At 39.3% G+C, this 17,894-nt stretch overlaps 1 protein-coding gene across 8 annotated transcripts in view; it reads left to right on the forward strand.

Moving 5' to 3' along the window:
* Positions 1–3,527: 3,527 nt before the first annotated feature.
* ECT2 (epithelial cell transforming 2) overlaps positions 3,528–17,894 on the forward strand; it is a 62,639-nt gene continuing 48,272 nt past the window's right edge. For 2 of the 8 annotated variants that reach the window (XM_077880357.1, XM_077880356.1), the window contains exons 1-11: positions 6,481–6,632; positions 8,108–8,187; positions 8,291–8,383; positions 10,320–10,502; positions 11,812–11,901; positions 12,635–12,742; positions 13,697–13,770; positions 14,465–14,595; positions 14,734–14,849; positions 15,341–15,403; positions 16,723–16,945. In XM_077880357.1, the coding sequence (XP_077736483.1) occupies positions 6,503–6,632; positions 8,108–8,187; positions 8,291–8,383; positions 10,320–10,502; positions 11,812–11,901; positions 12,635–12,742; positions 13,697–13,770; positions 14,465–14,595; positions 14,734–14,849; positions 15,341–15,403; positions 16,723–16,945 (1,291 nt within the window). In that variant the 5' untranslated portion in view covers positions 6,481–6,502. Of the gene's footprint in view, positions 3,685–6,480; positions 6,633–8,107; positions 8,188–8,290; positions 8,384–10,319; positions 10,503–11,811; positions 11,902–12,634; positions 12,743–13,696; positions 13,771–14,464; positions 14,596–14,733; positions 14,850–15,340; positions 15,404–16,722; positions 16,946–17,894 lie in introns of those variants that run through there. The other 6 variants (XM_077880355.1, XM_077880358.1, XM_077880360.1 and 3 more) reach the window with 5 other exon arrangements.

Below are 17,894 nucleotides of genomic sequence, written 5' to 3' on the forward strand. Positions count from 1 at the left end.
AGGGTGGGTGGGTATGAGGTGGAGAGATATCCCATAACTCAAAACTAACTTTCCTAACTCCCCATTCTCTGCTGCTCTGAAGTTGAAAGAAGGAGATGGAGGATGAGGGAATGAAGGAAAGAGAGGAAATATGAATAAAAAGGAATAAACTAGAAGAAGAGCAAGGGTGGGATAAGAGTCAAGAGAGTCCAGAGTGTCACCCAATTTGGAGATGGAGGTGGGAAAGCTAATCCTCCAAAGGAAGCATCTCAGTAGGTCTATCTTTCACATTTCACTTTCTCCATCTCCAAAATTTTTATTCCCTGCCTTTAGAAATTGTTTTATTGCTTGGGGGAAAATATGTCACACACCACTAAGTACTTAAATTCAGTTAAATTCCTATAGTATTTTGTCTCTGCAACCTGTTCACTTGGTATCCTGGGAGTTGTTGGTGACACACAGGAATTGTTTGATGGTTTATTCTTTCAAGTTACCCCTTATTTTGGTGTATCTATCTGCCCCATATAAACAGAGGTCGACATATAAATTTAACAACTGTACTTCCAGTGAAGGGGCCTGGAGAAAGAGGCTAACATTTAATGTAAAGAATCTCAGCTAGGACCTGCCTTGGAAGGGGACAAAAGCCTGGCCAAAGGCAGCAGCAAGAGAGCTATATCTTTCCAGACCAGAGAAGACAGCTTGAGCACAGCAGGATTTCCTTAAAGGAGAAAAGGAAGAATAGATTTGGTATAGAAGAAAAATCGTCCTCCCTCTGGTAGGGAAAGAAAGCGATGGAGGTCTGGGCTGCCCCAAGCTTGGAGTTGGTTGGAGAGGGGAGTAGTTTGTGGCCTGGGAGGGTAGGGCAAAGGGAGGCATGGATGCCATTGCTCCTGTGCTCAGGGCTGAGAAGGCTGTGTAGAGGACCACCAGTCCCATCAGGCAACTTACAGGGTCCCTCAGTTGAGATAACAGTAGCAGTAATATTAACAGCTAACACTTCTTGTATGTTCACATATGCCAGAGTATGTCTTAATTATATATATATAATTCCAATTATATATATATATTTTTTGCAATTTCCAACATAATATATATTGGAAACCTCTTGCTATATATATATATTTTTTATATTAAAAATACTTTTTAAAAGTAGGCTTCATGCCCAACATGGGGTTTAACTCATGACCCTGAGATCAAGAGTTATTATATATATATTTATGAAACCTCTTGCTATATATATATTTTATATATATATTTAAAAGTAGGCTTCATGCCCAACGTGGCGTTTGAACTCATGACCCTGAGATCAAGAGTTATTAATACATATACATATATATATGAAACCTCTTGCTATATATATATTTTTTATATATATATAAAAATTTTATATATATTTTTAAAAGTAGGCTTCATGCCCAACGTGGGGTTTGAACTCATGATCCTGAGATCAAGTTATTATATATATATATATATATATATATATATATATATGAAACCTCTTGCTATATATATATTTTTTAACTTATTTTTTATTGGTGTTCAATTTGCCAACATATAGAATAACACCCAGTGCTCATCCCATCAAGTTATATATATTTTTATATATAAAAAATATATATATATTTTAAAGTAGGCTTCACGCCCAACGTGGGGTTTGAACTCATGACCCTGAGATCAAGAGTTATTATATATATATATGAAACCTCTTGCTGTATATATATTTTATATATAAAAAAATATATATATTTAAAAGTAGGCTTCATGCCCAACTTGGGGCTTGACCTCATGACCCTGAGATCAAGAGTCCTATGCTCTATGGACTGAGCCTGTCAAGCACCTGTTTTAATTGCATCCATTAAATGCTCACAGCAGATAAAGTACTACTGAACCCTTCCTTCTAGGGAAGGACAAACGGAGGCCAGGTTGCCCGCCTCCCGCCAGCGAAGGAGGCTTCCCGGGCCGCGCCCCTCGGCGGTCGGAGTGGGGGGCAGCCGGGGCCCAGGGGCGCACCGAGGAATCGGGCTGCTCTCCGCATCAGCGTAAGGCTTCAGCGACGGGAATTTCCGGATGCTCGGCACACCTGGCTTCACCCGCAAGCAAGCGCATTCCAAAGTGAAATTTCAGTGACCATTTTCCTCCCCTTTCGCCTTGGCGGCCTTCACAGCATCACCGGGAGCGGCGGATCTGCAGGTGACTCAACCGGGAAACCGAGAGTTAGCAGAGGGCATCACTCATTTTTTTTTTTTTTTTTTTTTTTCCGGATTGTGTTCCAGGCCTTTCAGGCCTTCGGAGGTGGCCTGACAAACTCAGCAACACGAATTCTGTGATTTCTCACCTGTCGGGGACCGGCCGGAACCTCCCTTTGCAAGCACACGGTGCCCCTCTCCTATCGGGTGGGCTCTAAGATTAGGGCCCCGGATTCCCCTTTCCTCTGTCACCTGCACTCTGCAAAACCTACCTGGCGGGGAGGTGGGGGGGCGGGGAGTATTTTTCTTAAGAGATGACGTTATAGGGTATTAGGCTTAGAAGTGGAAGGGAGGTGGGGGGGGTTGGGGGGACTGGGTGAGGAGCACTGGGTGTTATGCTAAATATTGGCAAATTGAACTCCCATAAAAAAAAAATTAAAAAAAAAGCAAAAAAAAAAAAAAAAGTGGCAGAGACTTGTTTTCACAGTGGCGTGCAGCAATTACAATTACGGGACAAACGCTGGATTCTTGGCTACGCTTTGCAGGGAAAGGAAAGACCTCCCTGCGGGGAGGAGGCAGCAGGAAGCAATGGGCTTTGGCTCCAGGAGACTCTGGAATCCTCAGTGACATTTGTTCAAATGCCCACCTATAGTTTAAAAAAGAGAAAAGAAAGAAAAAAACCTCGGAGAAACCCTGAGGATGAGGTTCCCCAGCCCAGAGCAGCGCTCAACGTACATTAGGATTTGAACTAGCGGCTGCTGCTTTCAGCACCCCGGGGGCTCGACCTCGCCGCCCCAGGTCAGCACCTCCGAAGCCGACCTTATTTATTTATAAGATTTTTGTTTATTTATGAGAGTCACAGGCGGAGGGAGAAGCGCGCCCGACGCGGGGCGCCCGACGCGGGGCTCGATCCGGCGGCCCCAGGGTCGCGCCCCGGGCGGAGGGCAGGCGCCGCGGCCCGCGCAAGCGCACTGGCAGGACAGCAGCTCCCGGCAAGCGCTGGGGAGAGGCACCCGTGGGGGCACCGGTTCAACGTAGACGGCGTAGTGACGCTTTAAAAAAAAAAAAAAAGAGAAAAAAAAAAAAAAAGGTTGGCTGCGGGGAGGACTGCTCGGGAACTCGGGCCGGGCTGAGGTCGCGGGGGGCAGCGCCCCGGCGGCGGCCCCGGACACACCTGCCCCGCCGCCTCCGGGCCCCTCCCCGCACACCCGGCGTCCCGACGTGCGAGCCGTTAGGGTGATTTGAAACGCACGCACCACCAATCAGCGGGCGCGGGCGGAGGGCCGCGGCCAATCAGCGGGCGCGGACGGGGAGGCGGGCGGACGGTCGCGGCCAATCGGCGCCCTCGGGGGGCCGCGGCCTATGGGAGGCCGGTTGACATCCTGCGCCAATCGGCGCGGCTTTTAGAGAGCGCGGCTCCCTTTTTGAATCGGTGGTGGCCGACCCCGCGAGGATGGCGCCGGCAGAGGCGGGCGTCGGTGCGTGAGCAGGTGGGCCGCCCGGCGAGCTTCCGAGAGCGGTGAGGACCCTGCGGGGGGTGGGGGGGCGGGGGCCGCAGCTGCCCGGCTCCGGGGCCTCGCTCCCCGCTCCCCGCGCTCCCGGCCGCCGCGCCGTGGTGCGTGCTGGGGCCCGGGGTCCCCGGCGGGCCGGGCATCGTCAGCCCGTACCTGGTTCGCTCCTTCTGGCGGAGGGATGTGGGGGGCGGGGAGGGGGGAGGGGAGGAGGGGGGAGAGAGGGGCGCAGGGGGCGCCGCCAGGGGGGAGGATGTGGGGGGGAGGGGAGGGAGGGGGCGGGGACGCAGGGGGGAGGGAGGGATGTGGGGGGAGGGGACGGGGCGCAGGGGGGAGGGAGGGATGTCGGGGGGAGGGGACGGGGCGCAGGGGGCGCCGCCGGGGGGAGGGAGGGATGTAGGGGGGTGGAGGGAGGAGGGACGGGGCGCAGGGGTCGCCGCCCCATCCCTGCGGTTCCGGCGGCGGCTGCCTTAATCTCCACCGGGCCTAGTGGTTTCCCTCTGCGGTTCTTCTGGCTGTGTTCCCTGGAGGAAGCCTATTTTTTTCTTTTTTTCCAGATTTTAAGGGTGTCAGGCCCTTCCGCCCCCCGCGGGCGCCTCCCTCCCGGGACCCGATTTGTTTGGCTTTAGTGGCTGAAAGCGCAGCCCCTGCGGGCAGCCCGGGGCCCGACCCCCGTGGGCCCGACCCCCGTGGGCCCGGCCGGGGTGCCTGCCTCACCCCTCTCTTGCAGGTGCAAGGTCTGTAGGACGCAGACGGTAGTAGTCCCCGCCTCTCGTAGGGACACCTTCAGGGATCGAGGAAATGCCAGCGGAAGAAGTTGGAACAAGGCGTCGGTTAGGCGTTGAATGGATGTTGACCCACCGTGTCTGTGATGGTGACGCTGTTACTGGTGATGCTGTCGGTGTTACCGTCCCACACAGCATTTCGTTTAGCTTCTCTGAAGGATGACTGCCTAAATATATATATATATATTTAAAAGTAAAGCAGTAAAAGGAAACCTAAAATGAATGTTTAAGCGACAGATTTTTGTCTTCGGGTTGACAAGAGGCACGTGTGACAGTCATTTATTTAGTCGAAAGCTGCTTGAGTATGTTCTTGGATGAGAGGGAAGCCCGATGGGTTTATGAGACGTCATCTATGGTCTTTATTTAAAAAGCTTACGCGGGATCCCTGGGTGGCTCAGCGGTTTGGCGCCTGCCTTTGCCCCAGGGCGCCATCCTGGAGTCCCGGGATCGAGTCCCAGGTTGGGCTCCCGGGGCGTGGAGCCTGCTTCTCCCTCTGCCTGTGTCTCTCTCTCTCTCTCTCTCTCTCTTTCTTTCTATCATAAATAAATAAATAAATGAATCTTTTAAAAAGCTTACAATGTGAGTCAAAACGATCAGTGTTATTTCCAGCCGTAATCTGAAGCGCTGGATGTCATCCACTGCCCCACAACTCTTTTTTTTTTTTTTTTCCGAAATTTGAAACTATTTCAGCAGTAAATTGATCACATGCGGTATTTATCAGAGACGATTTTAATTTTTGATTACCTATTTTGATGCCCTTTAAACAGGCATAGGAGAAAAAAATGTGAAGTCATATGACGTTTTTGATTATTAAAATCTCCCTCCTTCGTTGCTTAAAGTACATTAGTTCATCTCTCGACTTGTTTTAAGGTTAGGGAAACCTTGAACGAGAGCCTTTGTAGAGTTTTTCTTTTTCATGGAAACCGTTAAGTGTAGGAGACTTAACAAAAAGGGGCTGGATGGGGATCCCTGGGTGCCTCGGTGGTTGAGCGTCTGCCCTCGGTCCAGGGTGTGACTCCGGGGGTCCTGGGATCGAGTCCCGCATTGGGCTTCCAGCATGGAGCCTGCTTCTCCCTCTGCCTGGGTCTCTGCCTCTCTCTCTGCACCTCTCATGAATAAATAAATCTTTTTTTTTTTTTTTTTTTTTTTTTTAAAGGGGGGCTGGATGGAATTTGTCATTGATTCTAAATAGAGGCTGTTAGTAACAACTATCAGAGCATCCCTTTGGAGAGGCTTAGAGTGATGATTGATGGGGAAGTACATAGTAAGACCAAAAGAGTCCACACTTTGAATTTTATGGAAGTTTTCAATTGTCACTCACTTTAAGATGTCCTCTATTCAGTTTTCATCACAACTGGATTTGGGTTGTGCCTTTCATTATCTTTTTCTTGTGGAGAGTGACGTGAAGAAACTGATGAGAGAATGGTTTGGAGCCACAGCATTTGACCAAGTGGCCATTGAGCATAGAGAAGGGGGGCCAGGTCTCTGCTCTTTTTTTCCTAAAATTTGAAGCTGCTTTGGCAGTGAACTAATAATCAAAGATGCTTCCTCTGAGGTCCCAGAGTACTTGAGGTAGGACTGAGGAATTTGGGGGAGGGCAAATGAAGTAAAGAGTAAGGGGAGATCTATGTTTTGACAGGGCTTATCTGAAGGATGATGGTAGTATTATAAATGGAGATGGGAAGAAGAGTAGATTGGCTGAAGGCAAAGGTGGGGAGGAGGGAGATAGAATATTTACGACTACTTTCTGAATTTTCATTGTATGTCAGGTAATGTTCTGAGTACTTGTCATGCATTGTTATTTTTACTGTATTCCTGTAAGTCAGGTAGTAGTATCTTTATTTTACAGAAGGGGAAACTGAGGCTCGGAAGTTGAATGACTTTTTTTTTGGTTCAATGTTAAGGAAGATGAATGATGATACTTTTTTTTTAATGAATTCTAGACATAAAAGTAGAGCCTCTAATGCTTGTTTTTGCCCAATGATCATGCATTTTTTATTCACACTTTATGTTTTTCAGCCAACATAGAAGAGTACTAACAATGGCTGACAATAGCCTATTAACATCCACTACTGGAAGGACGAGCTTGGCAGACTCCTCTATTTTTGATTGTAAAGTCACTGAAATTTCTAAGGAAAATGTGTTTATTGGATCTGCTTCATATGTTGAAGGTAAGCCTGTTAATCAGCTTTAAAGCACCAAATCACAGGCAGCCCGGGTGGCTCAGCAGTTTAGCCACCGCCTTCAGCCCCGGGCCTGATCCTGGAGACCCGGGATCCAGTCCCTCATCGGGCTCCCTGCATGGAGCCTGCTTCTCCCTCTGCCTGTGTGTCTGCCTCTCTCTCTCTCTCTGTGTCTCTCATGGATAAATAAATGAAATCTTAAAACAAAACAAAACACCAAATCACTATTTTAATCCTAAATTTTCTGATTTGGAGTTTAGGATTTCACTGTAATACTGTTAAGCAGACTACAGTTATTCAGTAAATATTTGTTGACAGAATCTCTTTATACTTTGTAGATTTTTTTAAGCTTTTATTTAAATTCCAGTGAACATGCAGTGTGAAACTAGTTTCAGGTGTACAATGTAATGATTCAACACTTCCAGATCTCCTGTCCTCATAACCCATCTAGCCCCCTCCCCTGCCCTGGGATAACCATCAGTTTGTTCTCTATAATTTCTGTTTCTTGCTTTGTCTCTCATATTTTTCACTTTGCTGGTTTTGTTTCTTAAATCTCACATGAGTGAAGTTCTGTGGTATTTGTCTCTCTCTGACTTATTTCACTTAGCATTACACTTTCTAGCACCATCTATGTTGTTGGAAATGGCAAGATTTCCTTTTTTGTGACTAATATTCCATTATATATACACCACATCTTTATCCATTCACCAACTGATGGCGGATGCTTGGCTTCCATAATTTGACTATTGTAAATAATGCTGCTATAAACATAGGGGAGCCTGTATCCCTTTGAATTAATGTTCTTGTATTCTTTGGGTAAATATCCAGTAGTGTGATTGCTGGGTCATAAGGTAACTTTTTGAGGAACCTCCATCCTGTTCTCCAGGGTGGCCACACCAGTTTGCATTCCCACCAACAGTGCACAAGAGCTACTTTTTCTCCCCATCCTTGCCAACACCTGTTGTTTCTTGTGTTTTTGACTTTAGCCATTTATACTATGTAGATTTTTGATTACTATTTGGATCAATGCTTTCCACCTTGGAAGGAGAAAGCATCTTATTGTTGAATATTGCTTCTTCCTTGTATGAGGGCAGTCTAGCTGCAACACTGTTAGAATTTATTCAGTTATGACTGGTTAGGTGAAGAGCCACTTCTTCCCTTAACTGCTTTATAAATGGGTCTCCTGAAGTTGCATGCGCTTGAAGAGGATAGCTGTGCAAGAGAGTAAATTTTTTTTTTTTGATAAGAGGAGTGCTGATGTTTGTATACTCTGCTGCAATTTGTTTTCTCTTTCTCTAAAGTGATTTTAAAAAATAAACAGAATTAAGTCATTTTAATTTTAGAGAATATTATGATCTCAAAGATGGAAATACATGCCAGATTTAGCCAAAAGAGGGATTAAGAACTGTTAATTTTGATGTTAGTACCTGATAAACATATTTAAATATTTTTATTTTTAATAGAAGAAATGCCTCAAATCGAAACCAGAATGATATTGGTTCAAGACGCTGGAAAACAAGAAGAACTTATAAAAGCTTTAAAGGTATGGAATTTTAGTTTTTTAAGGGAAAGACTATTTTTCTTCCATCAATATTTAAGTAATTTTATAGTTTTCTTTATCTTATACTTAAGTCTCTTTTCCACAGACCATTAAAATAATGGAAGTCCCTGTTATAAAGATAAGAGAAAGTTGTCCTGGAAAGTCGGATGAAAAATTAATAAAAAGTATTGTTAATATGGTAGGTCAAGCATTTCATTGCATGTGGCATGCTGCACTACTCTTGATTATATTCTTAAATTCCACTTAATGGTAATGGACCTAAATTAGGCACAAGGTATATTTTGCACTCTGAAGCTAGATGAATAGAATCATTTATATTTATTTTAAAAATATGAGTATTTCTGAAACCTCAAACTATAGTATATATTGTATGAATTCTTTACACAGTAATTTGGCATTGTTAAATTTAAATGGCACACATATTCACAAATATATGGTGTTTTTCTTACCTTAACTCTTAGCATTTTTTTCCCCATTAATTTTATGTTTATTCCAAATTCTTGCTCTATTTCCAAAATTATAAATTGCTGGGGCACCTGGGTGGCTCAGTTAAGTGTTCAACTCTTGTTTTTGGCTTGGGTCATAGTCTTGAGGTGGTGGGATAGAGCCCCATGTTGGGCTGCAGGCTTTGTGTGGAGTTTGCTTGAGATTCTCTCCCTCTCCCCCGGCTCTTCCTCTTGCTCATGCACATGTGCTCTTTCTCTCTTTCAAATAAAATAAATAAAATCTTAAAAAAATATATATAAATCACAATAACTTGAGAGTCATCAGGGAATTCGTTTCTGCATATGAAATATATTCTGTATACCAGCTGTAGTAGTTTGTGAGAGCTGCTGTAATAAAATACTGAGACTGGGTGGCTTAAACAACAGAAATGTATTTTTCAAAGTTCGGGAAGCTAGAAGTCCCAAGATCAAGATGTTGAAAGGTTTGGTTTCTCTTGAGGCCTCTCTCCTTGGCTTGCAGATGGTTGCCACCTTTCTATGACTTCACATGGCCGTTTTGGGCATGCACATCCCTGATAACTCTGTGTCCTTGACTTTCTTCTTTCTATAAGTACAGCAATTTGATCAGATTAGGGCCCACCTACATGACCTCATTGAACAAAATTACCTCTTAAAGGGCCCTGTTTTCAAGTATAGTCTGATTTTGAGGTACAGGGGCGGGGGTTAGGGCTTCAGTGTGAATTTCAAGGACATACAATTCAGCTCATCACATCAGCCTAGCAAATAAAGCCCAAAACAATTTACTGACCAATTCAGAATTTTCTTTTAAAATAGTTCCGTTCCTTTTGAACAGGAGTCATACAGGTACCTTAATATCTTTATTTTTTATCTTAGATGTACATTATAAAATATTAAACATAAAGCCTTTTATATCCTACATTTTGTCACACAGCAACTGCCTGCTTATTTCATATCTCTTATTTCCCTCATATATACTGAAATGGTTAAGTTAACCTATACCCTTTTTGTAGATACTAAGTGGCATAGTATTTTTTCTATTTCTGTTAATCATTCTGAAGATGATTTATGAACAAAGAACTGTTAAGTATGGCATCATTTTCTTAGAATAAAAAGTAATAGTGGAGGGATGCCTGGCTAGCCCAGTGTTTGAGCCTCTGCCTTTGGCTCAGGGCGTGACCCCAGAGTCCTGGGGTCCAGTACTTCATTGGGCTCCCTGCAGGGAGCCTCCTTCTCCCTCTGCCTGTGTCTCTGCCCCTCTCTCTGTGTGTCTTGTGAATAAATAAATCTTTAAAAAAAATAATACTGGATATCTTTCTAATGCATCCTACTATCAAAATATGTACATATAAAAATCATTTAAATTTTATATGTGTATTAGATTTATAATGACTTAAGTCATGTTAAAAATTTATAATATTAATATTCAGAATTTAATATCAATATGGATGGATATATGTATCTATAAAAATACAAATAAGTAAATAAGGCTGTTTGCTATTAAGTATAATGCTCATTGTGTGATTTACAAGTTTACTACACATCTAAAAATAAAAATATTGATAGTGAATTGATTTTAGGTTTAGAGTTATATAAATTAATTTTGTAATTATAAATTTTTATTTCTCATACCACCTGAAAAAAATCAAGGAAATTAAAGTGCCCTTTGTAAAGATGGAATCACTAGAAGAATTTGAAGGCTTGGATTCTCCAGAATTTGAAAATGTGTTCATAGTCACGGACTTCCAGGATTCTGTTTTTAATGAGTTACACAAGATGGATCATAGAATTGTTGGACCACCAGTTATCTTAAACTGTGCCCAAAAAGGAGAGGTAAGAAAATATACATTTATTATGACTTTCAAGGTTAAATTTTTATTAATGAATTTTGTGAAAATTCTTTACCAGAAAAATCCTGTTAATTGTTAGGAGTATGTAATAGTTAGAATAAGGTTAGTAATTGTTATTCTAAGATAGTTTTTAAAATCTTTCTATTGTAACTCATAGGACTAAAAATCTTAAGACGTTTAAAATAATGACAATCATATATTTGTGTGTATATATGCACATATATGTCTTAATACCTTCTGGGGGAGAGAATTTCTTAAAACTTGGGTTCCAGCAATGTATACACGTATATAAACTTATTTTCTTCCATAGAATGTATATACATTTCCATTTTTATTTGTTACTTCATGGTTTAAACATATTTTTTAACCATTCTTTTTCCATTATGTATATATCTCCCTTGGTTAAATTATTACTGTTTCCATTTTTATAGCTCAAAAATTGGAATCATATTTGGTTCAAGTATATGTGTAATTTACATAGTGTTCATTATAAAATATTTCAAACTGTTGTAACTTTAATTTGGAAACATTTACAATACTGTATAGAGTCTGAAATTTTCCTAGTAGGTAAAACTTTGTGTCAAAGTATATTTTAGAACTGAAAGTTTGTGTATAAATATGTTTAAATTGCCAGTAGTAAGGTGTGTTTAGATTATGTGTGCCAAATATCAATTGGGAATTATGAGGGGTTTTTGTATTGTAAACTTTGTAATATGTTTTTTGCTATTTTTTTAAGCTTTTTTTTTTATTGGTATTCACTTCAGAAACTTGAATCCACAGATATAAGCAGTATATTACCAGAAAGTTACAAGTAAACACAGATTATACATGCAAATTTCTGTTCACAAAGGTCACATGTGCACTGTATTCTAGTAGTCAATGTATTTTCAGTGAAATGTAAAAATATTCCCGTTCTCTTTGAGCAGTATTAATTTCTTGAGATCTTATTGCTTGTCACTTGAATCCTGTAGCTGTCATACATCTGGTATAAGCAACATTTGATTTTTGAATTGTGTAGACCATCTCTTCATATTTCAAGATGTAATTTTACATTTCTGCATTTTAAAAAGTTTGGCCATAATCTAGACACACGCTTCTAATTCATATACCTGCACATGTGATCTTTGTGAACAGAAATTTGCATGTATAATCTGTGTTGTATCTTGAAAAACACAAGAAATCTTGGATTAACAAAGTTGATTGGCAAGAGGGGGAAGTACGTCTTAGCTTGAGAAATATGTGTTCTATTCTCTAAAGAAAGCTCACAGATTTAAAATTGTTATATCCTTCAGCCTTTGCCTTTTTCATGTCGCCCACTCTATTGTACGAGCATGATGAATCTAGTACTATGCTTTACTGGATTTAGAAAAAAAGAAGAACTAGTAAGTATTTTAAAACCTTCTATTCAAGGAATAATTTTTTTCCAGCCAAATAAATTTAAATTGATATTTTGTTTGGTTAATTATATCATGGTTTTATTTAAAACATATTGAAGGAGAATTTATGAATGTGCTATTTTAAATTTTATGAAGAAACATTCTGAAGAGCATTTTAAAGAAACATTTAGTTTAGGATGGCAGGCATATGAATTAATAGAAAGACCTTATTACTATCTGATCTGCTTAAATTGTCTTTGTGCTAAGTACCACTGAGCATATTATTTGAAGTTTTTGTTAACACATTACAATTTTTGGTTATACAAGTCCAGCCTTAATGTATATTCATTGCCCTAGAGAATTCATAGAAACTTTTTTGATTCATAAAATTTTTTGTGTTGGAGCTATTAGGGTATTACTGTAATTTGTGGGAAGAATCTAGGTGTGATATAACCTAGTGTTAAAAAACAATCTTTTTGGATGTATGAAAGCCAGTTTAATTTCATTAAGTTTTGTGCAGTCATCTCTACTACCTTATCTCTATGCATAATTTTGCCTGTGCCAATAAGGCAAATGAATCTTTAATTTTTTTTGACATAAAATTCATATCTTAATAAAAATTATTGTATGTACCTTATAAATAAAAATTATTCAGTAGATGCTAAATGACTTCTAAACATAATTTAAAATTTTGTTCAAGTTAATTATAAAGTTAATGTTGCCTAATTTTTCTTTTGAGGTCAGATTGGTGACATTGGTTCATCACATGGGTGGAGTTATTCGAAAAGACTTTAATTCAAAAGTTACACATTTGGTGGCAAATTGTACACAAGGAGAAAAATTCAGGGTATGTAAATTTGAGTATTTCACTATAGCATTTTTTGGGGGGGGATAGATTTAATAACAGCACTTTCATACTATTTCTCTCAGAGTTTACTGAGAATCAGAAATTCAATTTTTGCTAAGTACATTTAGTAAAAATTTTAAATCCTAGGAGTGTGGTCTTTTAGGTTTTAAGGAAGCAATGAAACCTGAGTTAGGTCTTGAAATAAGTAGGATTTGCGAATGAGTAGGATTGTGGAGGTTGGTAGATGGGTAACGTTTCAGGCAGATAATTAATATCAGCAAAGGTTACTATTAAGTGTTGGTGAATAAGGGGATTGGGAAGTGTGCAGTTATTTCACTCTTGCCTAAATGGTCTTAAGAACTGAGCTATCTTCTTATAAAATGGCTCTAAGGTTTAACTAGTGAGAACTATGAAAGAGCAGGAAAAACTACTTTTATTAGAATTAAAATCTTAGTTTAAGATTGCTCTTGAATATCGTAGGAAGAGCTTATCACCTTGTTCCCACCCTCCATCAGAGTATTTATGTAAAAAATGGTAATTTGGGGGAATGTTGAATTCCTGAGAGGTATACTTTTCAATTCATATCTTAGTTTCTTGTGACTTAATCAGGTATTTTGTTCTGTATTCCTATCTTGGGGGTCAGTACTTCTAAAGGAGTAAACACGGAGAAAAGAGAAATAGAAGTATAGTAAAATAAAGATGAACTTTTAACTTCAGAGTTGTATTTATTTAAAATAAGGAAATGATTTGGATATCATGGAACTTGTTCTAAATTATTTTAACCTAACTTGTATGATTGAAAGACAGTTTTTCTGTTAATGTTTCTTTATTTTGTCATAAAGCAGATGAATAATGATTTAAAACTTCAAAAAATATGTATAAAATTGTTTAGAAATTCCATGAATGCAGTTATTTAAGGTGCAAATTTATTGTGATTAACTTTTATGTTTTTAGATTGCTGTGAGCCTGGGCACTCCAATTATGAAGTCAGAGTGGATTTACAAAGCCTGGGAAAGGCGGAATGAACAGTAAGTGTTTAGAAAATCAGTAGTTCATGATTTGAATTAAATGTTATGAAGGTAAACTCATGTGCCCAAAACCCTAAATTCATAAAGAGTATAGACAGAATGAATTCAGTCTTTGGGTAGCCTAATGAATAAAGTCTAGGAGGAACAAAGTTATAAAAACATAAAAAATTGAAAGACATATGTGGTTATCTTCAGACTTTACCTTGTGGGATAATTTTGATTATCATTAACATTCTAAAACTCTTAGGTAATAGCTTAATGAATCTGGATATATGGGTTGTGTTATATTTTTTTCACTCTGTCTGGTTACATTCTAAGTGGTGATTGCAACTCAATACCTTGTTAAGCTTTCCAACCTCATAATTCGTTGCTATTCTACTGCATCATTACTTAATATTTCATAAAGCTGTAGAACCCCTGGAATAGATAGAAAATTTCACGTCCAGAGCAAGGATTTGAATCTTTTAAAGACTACTTGTGATCAAATTTTATCAGAATTTACTCCCGGATGACTGAGGACACATCCAATTTTTTTTTTTTAACTGATGTTTTTGTGAACATTTCAGGACCACACGTAAAATATTTTCAATAAATAGATTATACTAAAACTTACAGAATTATTATAGATGTATAAATTGATATACTTTCTGAATTTAAGTTAAGCTGGTTTTAGAAGAGTATATTTTATTTTTAGGGATTTCTCTGCATCAGTTGATGACTTTAAAAATGAATTTAAAGTACCTCCATTTCAAGATTGCATTTTAAGTTTCTTGGGATTTTCAGATGAAGAAAAAACGAATATGGAGGAAATGACTAAAATGCAAGGTAGAATTTACTATAATTTAAAAAGTTCATATTTTTTTTCCCCACTCTTGGTTAATTACCTCCTGGTGAATCTACCTCTTTAAAAATTCAGGTTTGGAGATAAATAGTTTGACTTATGCTTGTGTGCATTTCTTTTAGGAGGTAACTGTTTACCTGTTGGAGATGAAAGATGCACTCACCTTGTAGTTGAAGAGAATATAGTAAAAGAACTTCCATTTGAACCTTCAAAGAAACTTTATGTTGTCAAACAGGAGGCAAGTAATTCTAGAATAAGATTGGCTTTTGTTTTAGAGTTTTATTTTTATTTTATTTTTTTATTTTAAGTAGGCTTCACACTCAGTGTGGGGCTTGAACTCACTATACCAAAATTAAGCGTTTCATGCTGAGTTTCAACTCAAAATCATGAGTTTCACTCATGACTGACTGAGTCAGCTAGGAGCCCCAAGATTGGGTTTTTAAAAATATTACTAATGGCTTCTCTGATAAGATAGATTCTTTTTTTTTTGAGATTTTATTTATTTATTTGAGAGAGAGAAAGAAAGAAAGAAAGAGAGAGAGAGCATGAGCAGGGGAGAGGCAGAGGGAGAAGCAGACTCCCCACTGAGCAGGAAGCCTGACATGGGGCTCCATCCCAGGACCCTGAGATCATGACCTGAGCCGAAGGCAGATGCTTAACCAGCTGAGCCACACAGGTGCCCCTGATAAGATAAATTCTTAATTAAAAAGTTTTTCTTCTCTCACCTAGTGGTTCTGGGGAAGCATTCAAATGGATGCTCGAGCTGGAGAAACTATGTATTTATATGAAAAGGTATGTATTTTTGTCCCTTAGTCATTCTGTGATTTTGATTGTATAAAGATAACACTTCTATCTGAAAAGAATATTATATAATTGGCATGTCTAAGAGTTTGTGAATAATTGAACAATTAGATATTGAAGAAGTTTGTGTAGATTTAAGCAAAACTCTATTCAGTGCAGTAGAATTATTTTAATCTACCATATGTCATTTTGTGCTACTTCTTAGTGATACCATTATGAACAATAACATTCCTATCTTTAGAAACTTAGAACCTTAAGGGAAAGATAGATATACAAACAGTTACAGTGCTGAATATGTGCTATAGTTGAGTTATTATTTTAACTAACCTCACTCTGAGAGACTCAGGCAGGACTGAAAAGAGCAAACACATGTTGAACCAACTGATTAGGCTAATCTTGCAAGGACATTCAAGTTAGACAGCAGGTGGGAGATGATGTGAAGATTGAAAGTACCTTGAAATAGCAAGTGGTTCAGTATGGGTCTTGAAAGGAGTGTGGGAAAGAAGTCCAACAAATAAAGCTTACAATTTAGGTAGAATCCAGTAGTTTTTAAAATGTTAAGGAATTTGGGTAGTATTGGGAACCATTGAAGTATATTAAGGAGAGAGATGTCATTGGAAAAATAACTCTAGTAGTAGATTGTAGGCAAGGAAGGATGCACCTGTCACGCTAGATTGGGGAAGAGTGTATCATTTACAAAAATGTGGCATAAAGGTATAGAAGTAGGCTTTAAGGGAAGATTTTCTTTAGTGGGAGATTTAATTTGAACGAAATATTGAAGATTGAGGTACAGATTTATTGTATTACTATGAAATCTAGATAGGTTCTATATTGTCTTGTCTTCTGACTCTTGTTCTCAGTGTAGAATTCTTGACCATAAAGTTTAAAAACTGCTTTAAATTCTAGCAGAGAGCTTTTAAAGTCAAGTATTACTTGGCAAATACTGGAGAGCAATCTGTCCAGGCACTGTGCTAAATGCTAAGGATACAGTGAACGAACTGTGAATGGTCCCTGCTCTCCAGAGTTAATGGCCTAACAGGGGACTAGACAGTAAAGAAGCTTACAGATGAATATGTAATGGTGATAGAGCTGAGAAGAAACAGAATGAGGTGCTTGGGATTAGGCAATTACAGTAGTCCCTTGTCTATTATGTTTTATGAATCTTCTGAATTTCCTGGCAGAGTGTATAGTTGTAAAATCATTGTGCAAAATCCAGATTTTTGTCAGACTTGTAAATATAGTTTTCTTCTGTTCCTGTCTCAGTGTAGAACCAAGGAAGTAAAATTGAGCTTTTGTGCTTTTGATTGCAGGCTAATACTCCTGAGCTCAAGAAATCAGTGTCACTGCTTTCTCTAAATACCCCAAACAGCAATCGCAAAAGACGTCGTTTAAAAGAGACACTGGCTCAGCTTTCCAGAGAGACCGACATGTCACCTTTTCCTCCCCGTAAGCGCCCATCAGCTGAACATTCCCTTTCTATAGGATCACTTCTAGATATCTCCAACACACCAGAGTCTAGCATTAACTATGGAGGTAATTCACATTAAAAAAAATTGATCATTAAAATTTAGTGGAATGCAATAATTGTTAGAATATAGATAAATCACTACTATAGTTAATATGAAAGGTTCTACCTTTTATTATACTTTTGTTCCAGCTGAGGAGAAAAGGCACATAAAAATGCTTCCATTTAATGATTGTTTACTATATGCTAAGTGCTTTCTATATTTTATTTGTATATCACTCTAGAAAACGATAGAGCTATTCAAAGAACAAATTCTTAACACCAGCAAAACAAGATTAGAGTGTCGCATGAATTGTGGAGAGAATAGGTATGATGAAATCAGCAGAGGCTGAGCTAAGTTCTCAAATGATATAGGGAGGCCCTGCAACTAACTCTTCTCTCTTGATCATCAATTTTTCCCTCTACTTTTGTTTTATGATCTACACACAAATATGTCTTGTTTTTTAGTTTTAAGAAACAGTCAAAACGTCCCCTTGACCTCCTGACACTCTCTATTTTCTACTCCATTTCTTTCTTTCCTTTTGCATGAGTATTCCTCAAAGAATTAACAGTGATCTGTTGTGTCAGTTCCTTGGTTTTCATTGTCTTCTCAACCCATTCCAATTGAACCTTAGTCCCTGCTGCATGAAATTGCTCTTGCTGAGATGACTTTTTTTTTTTTTTTTTTTAAGATTTTATTTGAGAGAAGAGAGTATGAGCAGGGGGAGTAGCAGAGGGAAAGAGAGAGAGAAGCACTCTCTTCTGAGCAGGGAGCCTGACCTGAGGCTTGATCTAGGGCCGTGAGATCATGACCTGAGCTAAAGGAAGACACTTAATAGACTGAGCCACCCATGCATCCAAGATGGACAGGTTTTATGTAGTCCGCAGCATTTAATGCATGAACAGCTGCTATATGCTCCTCCAACTGAGTCAGCCAGCTGCCCCCATTTTTGCCTTTCTACATGCAGCACTTAGGTC

The sequence above is a fragment of the Canis aureus genome, chromosome 31 (genome assembly GCF_053574225.1).
Source record: "Canis aureus isolate CA01 chromosome 31, VMU_Caureus_v.1.0, whole genome shotgun sequence".
Taxonomy (NCBI): Eukaryota; Metazoa; Chordata; class Mammalia; order Carnivora; family Canidae; genus Canis; species Canis aureus.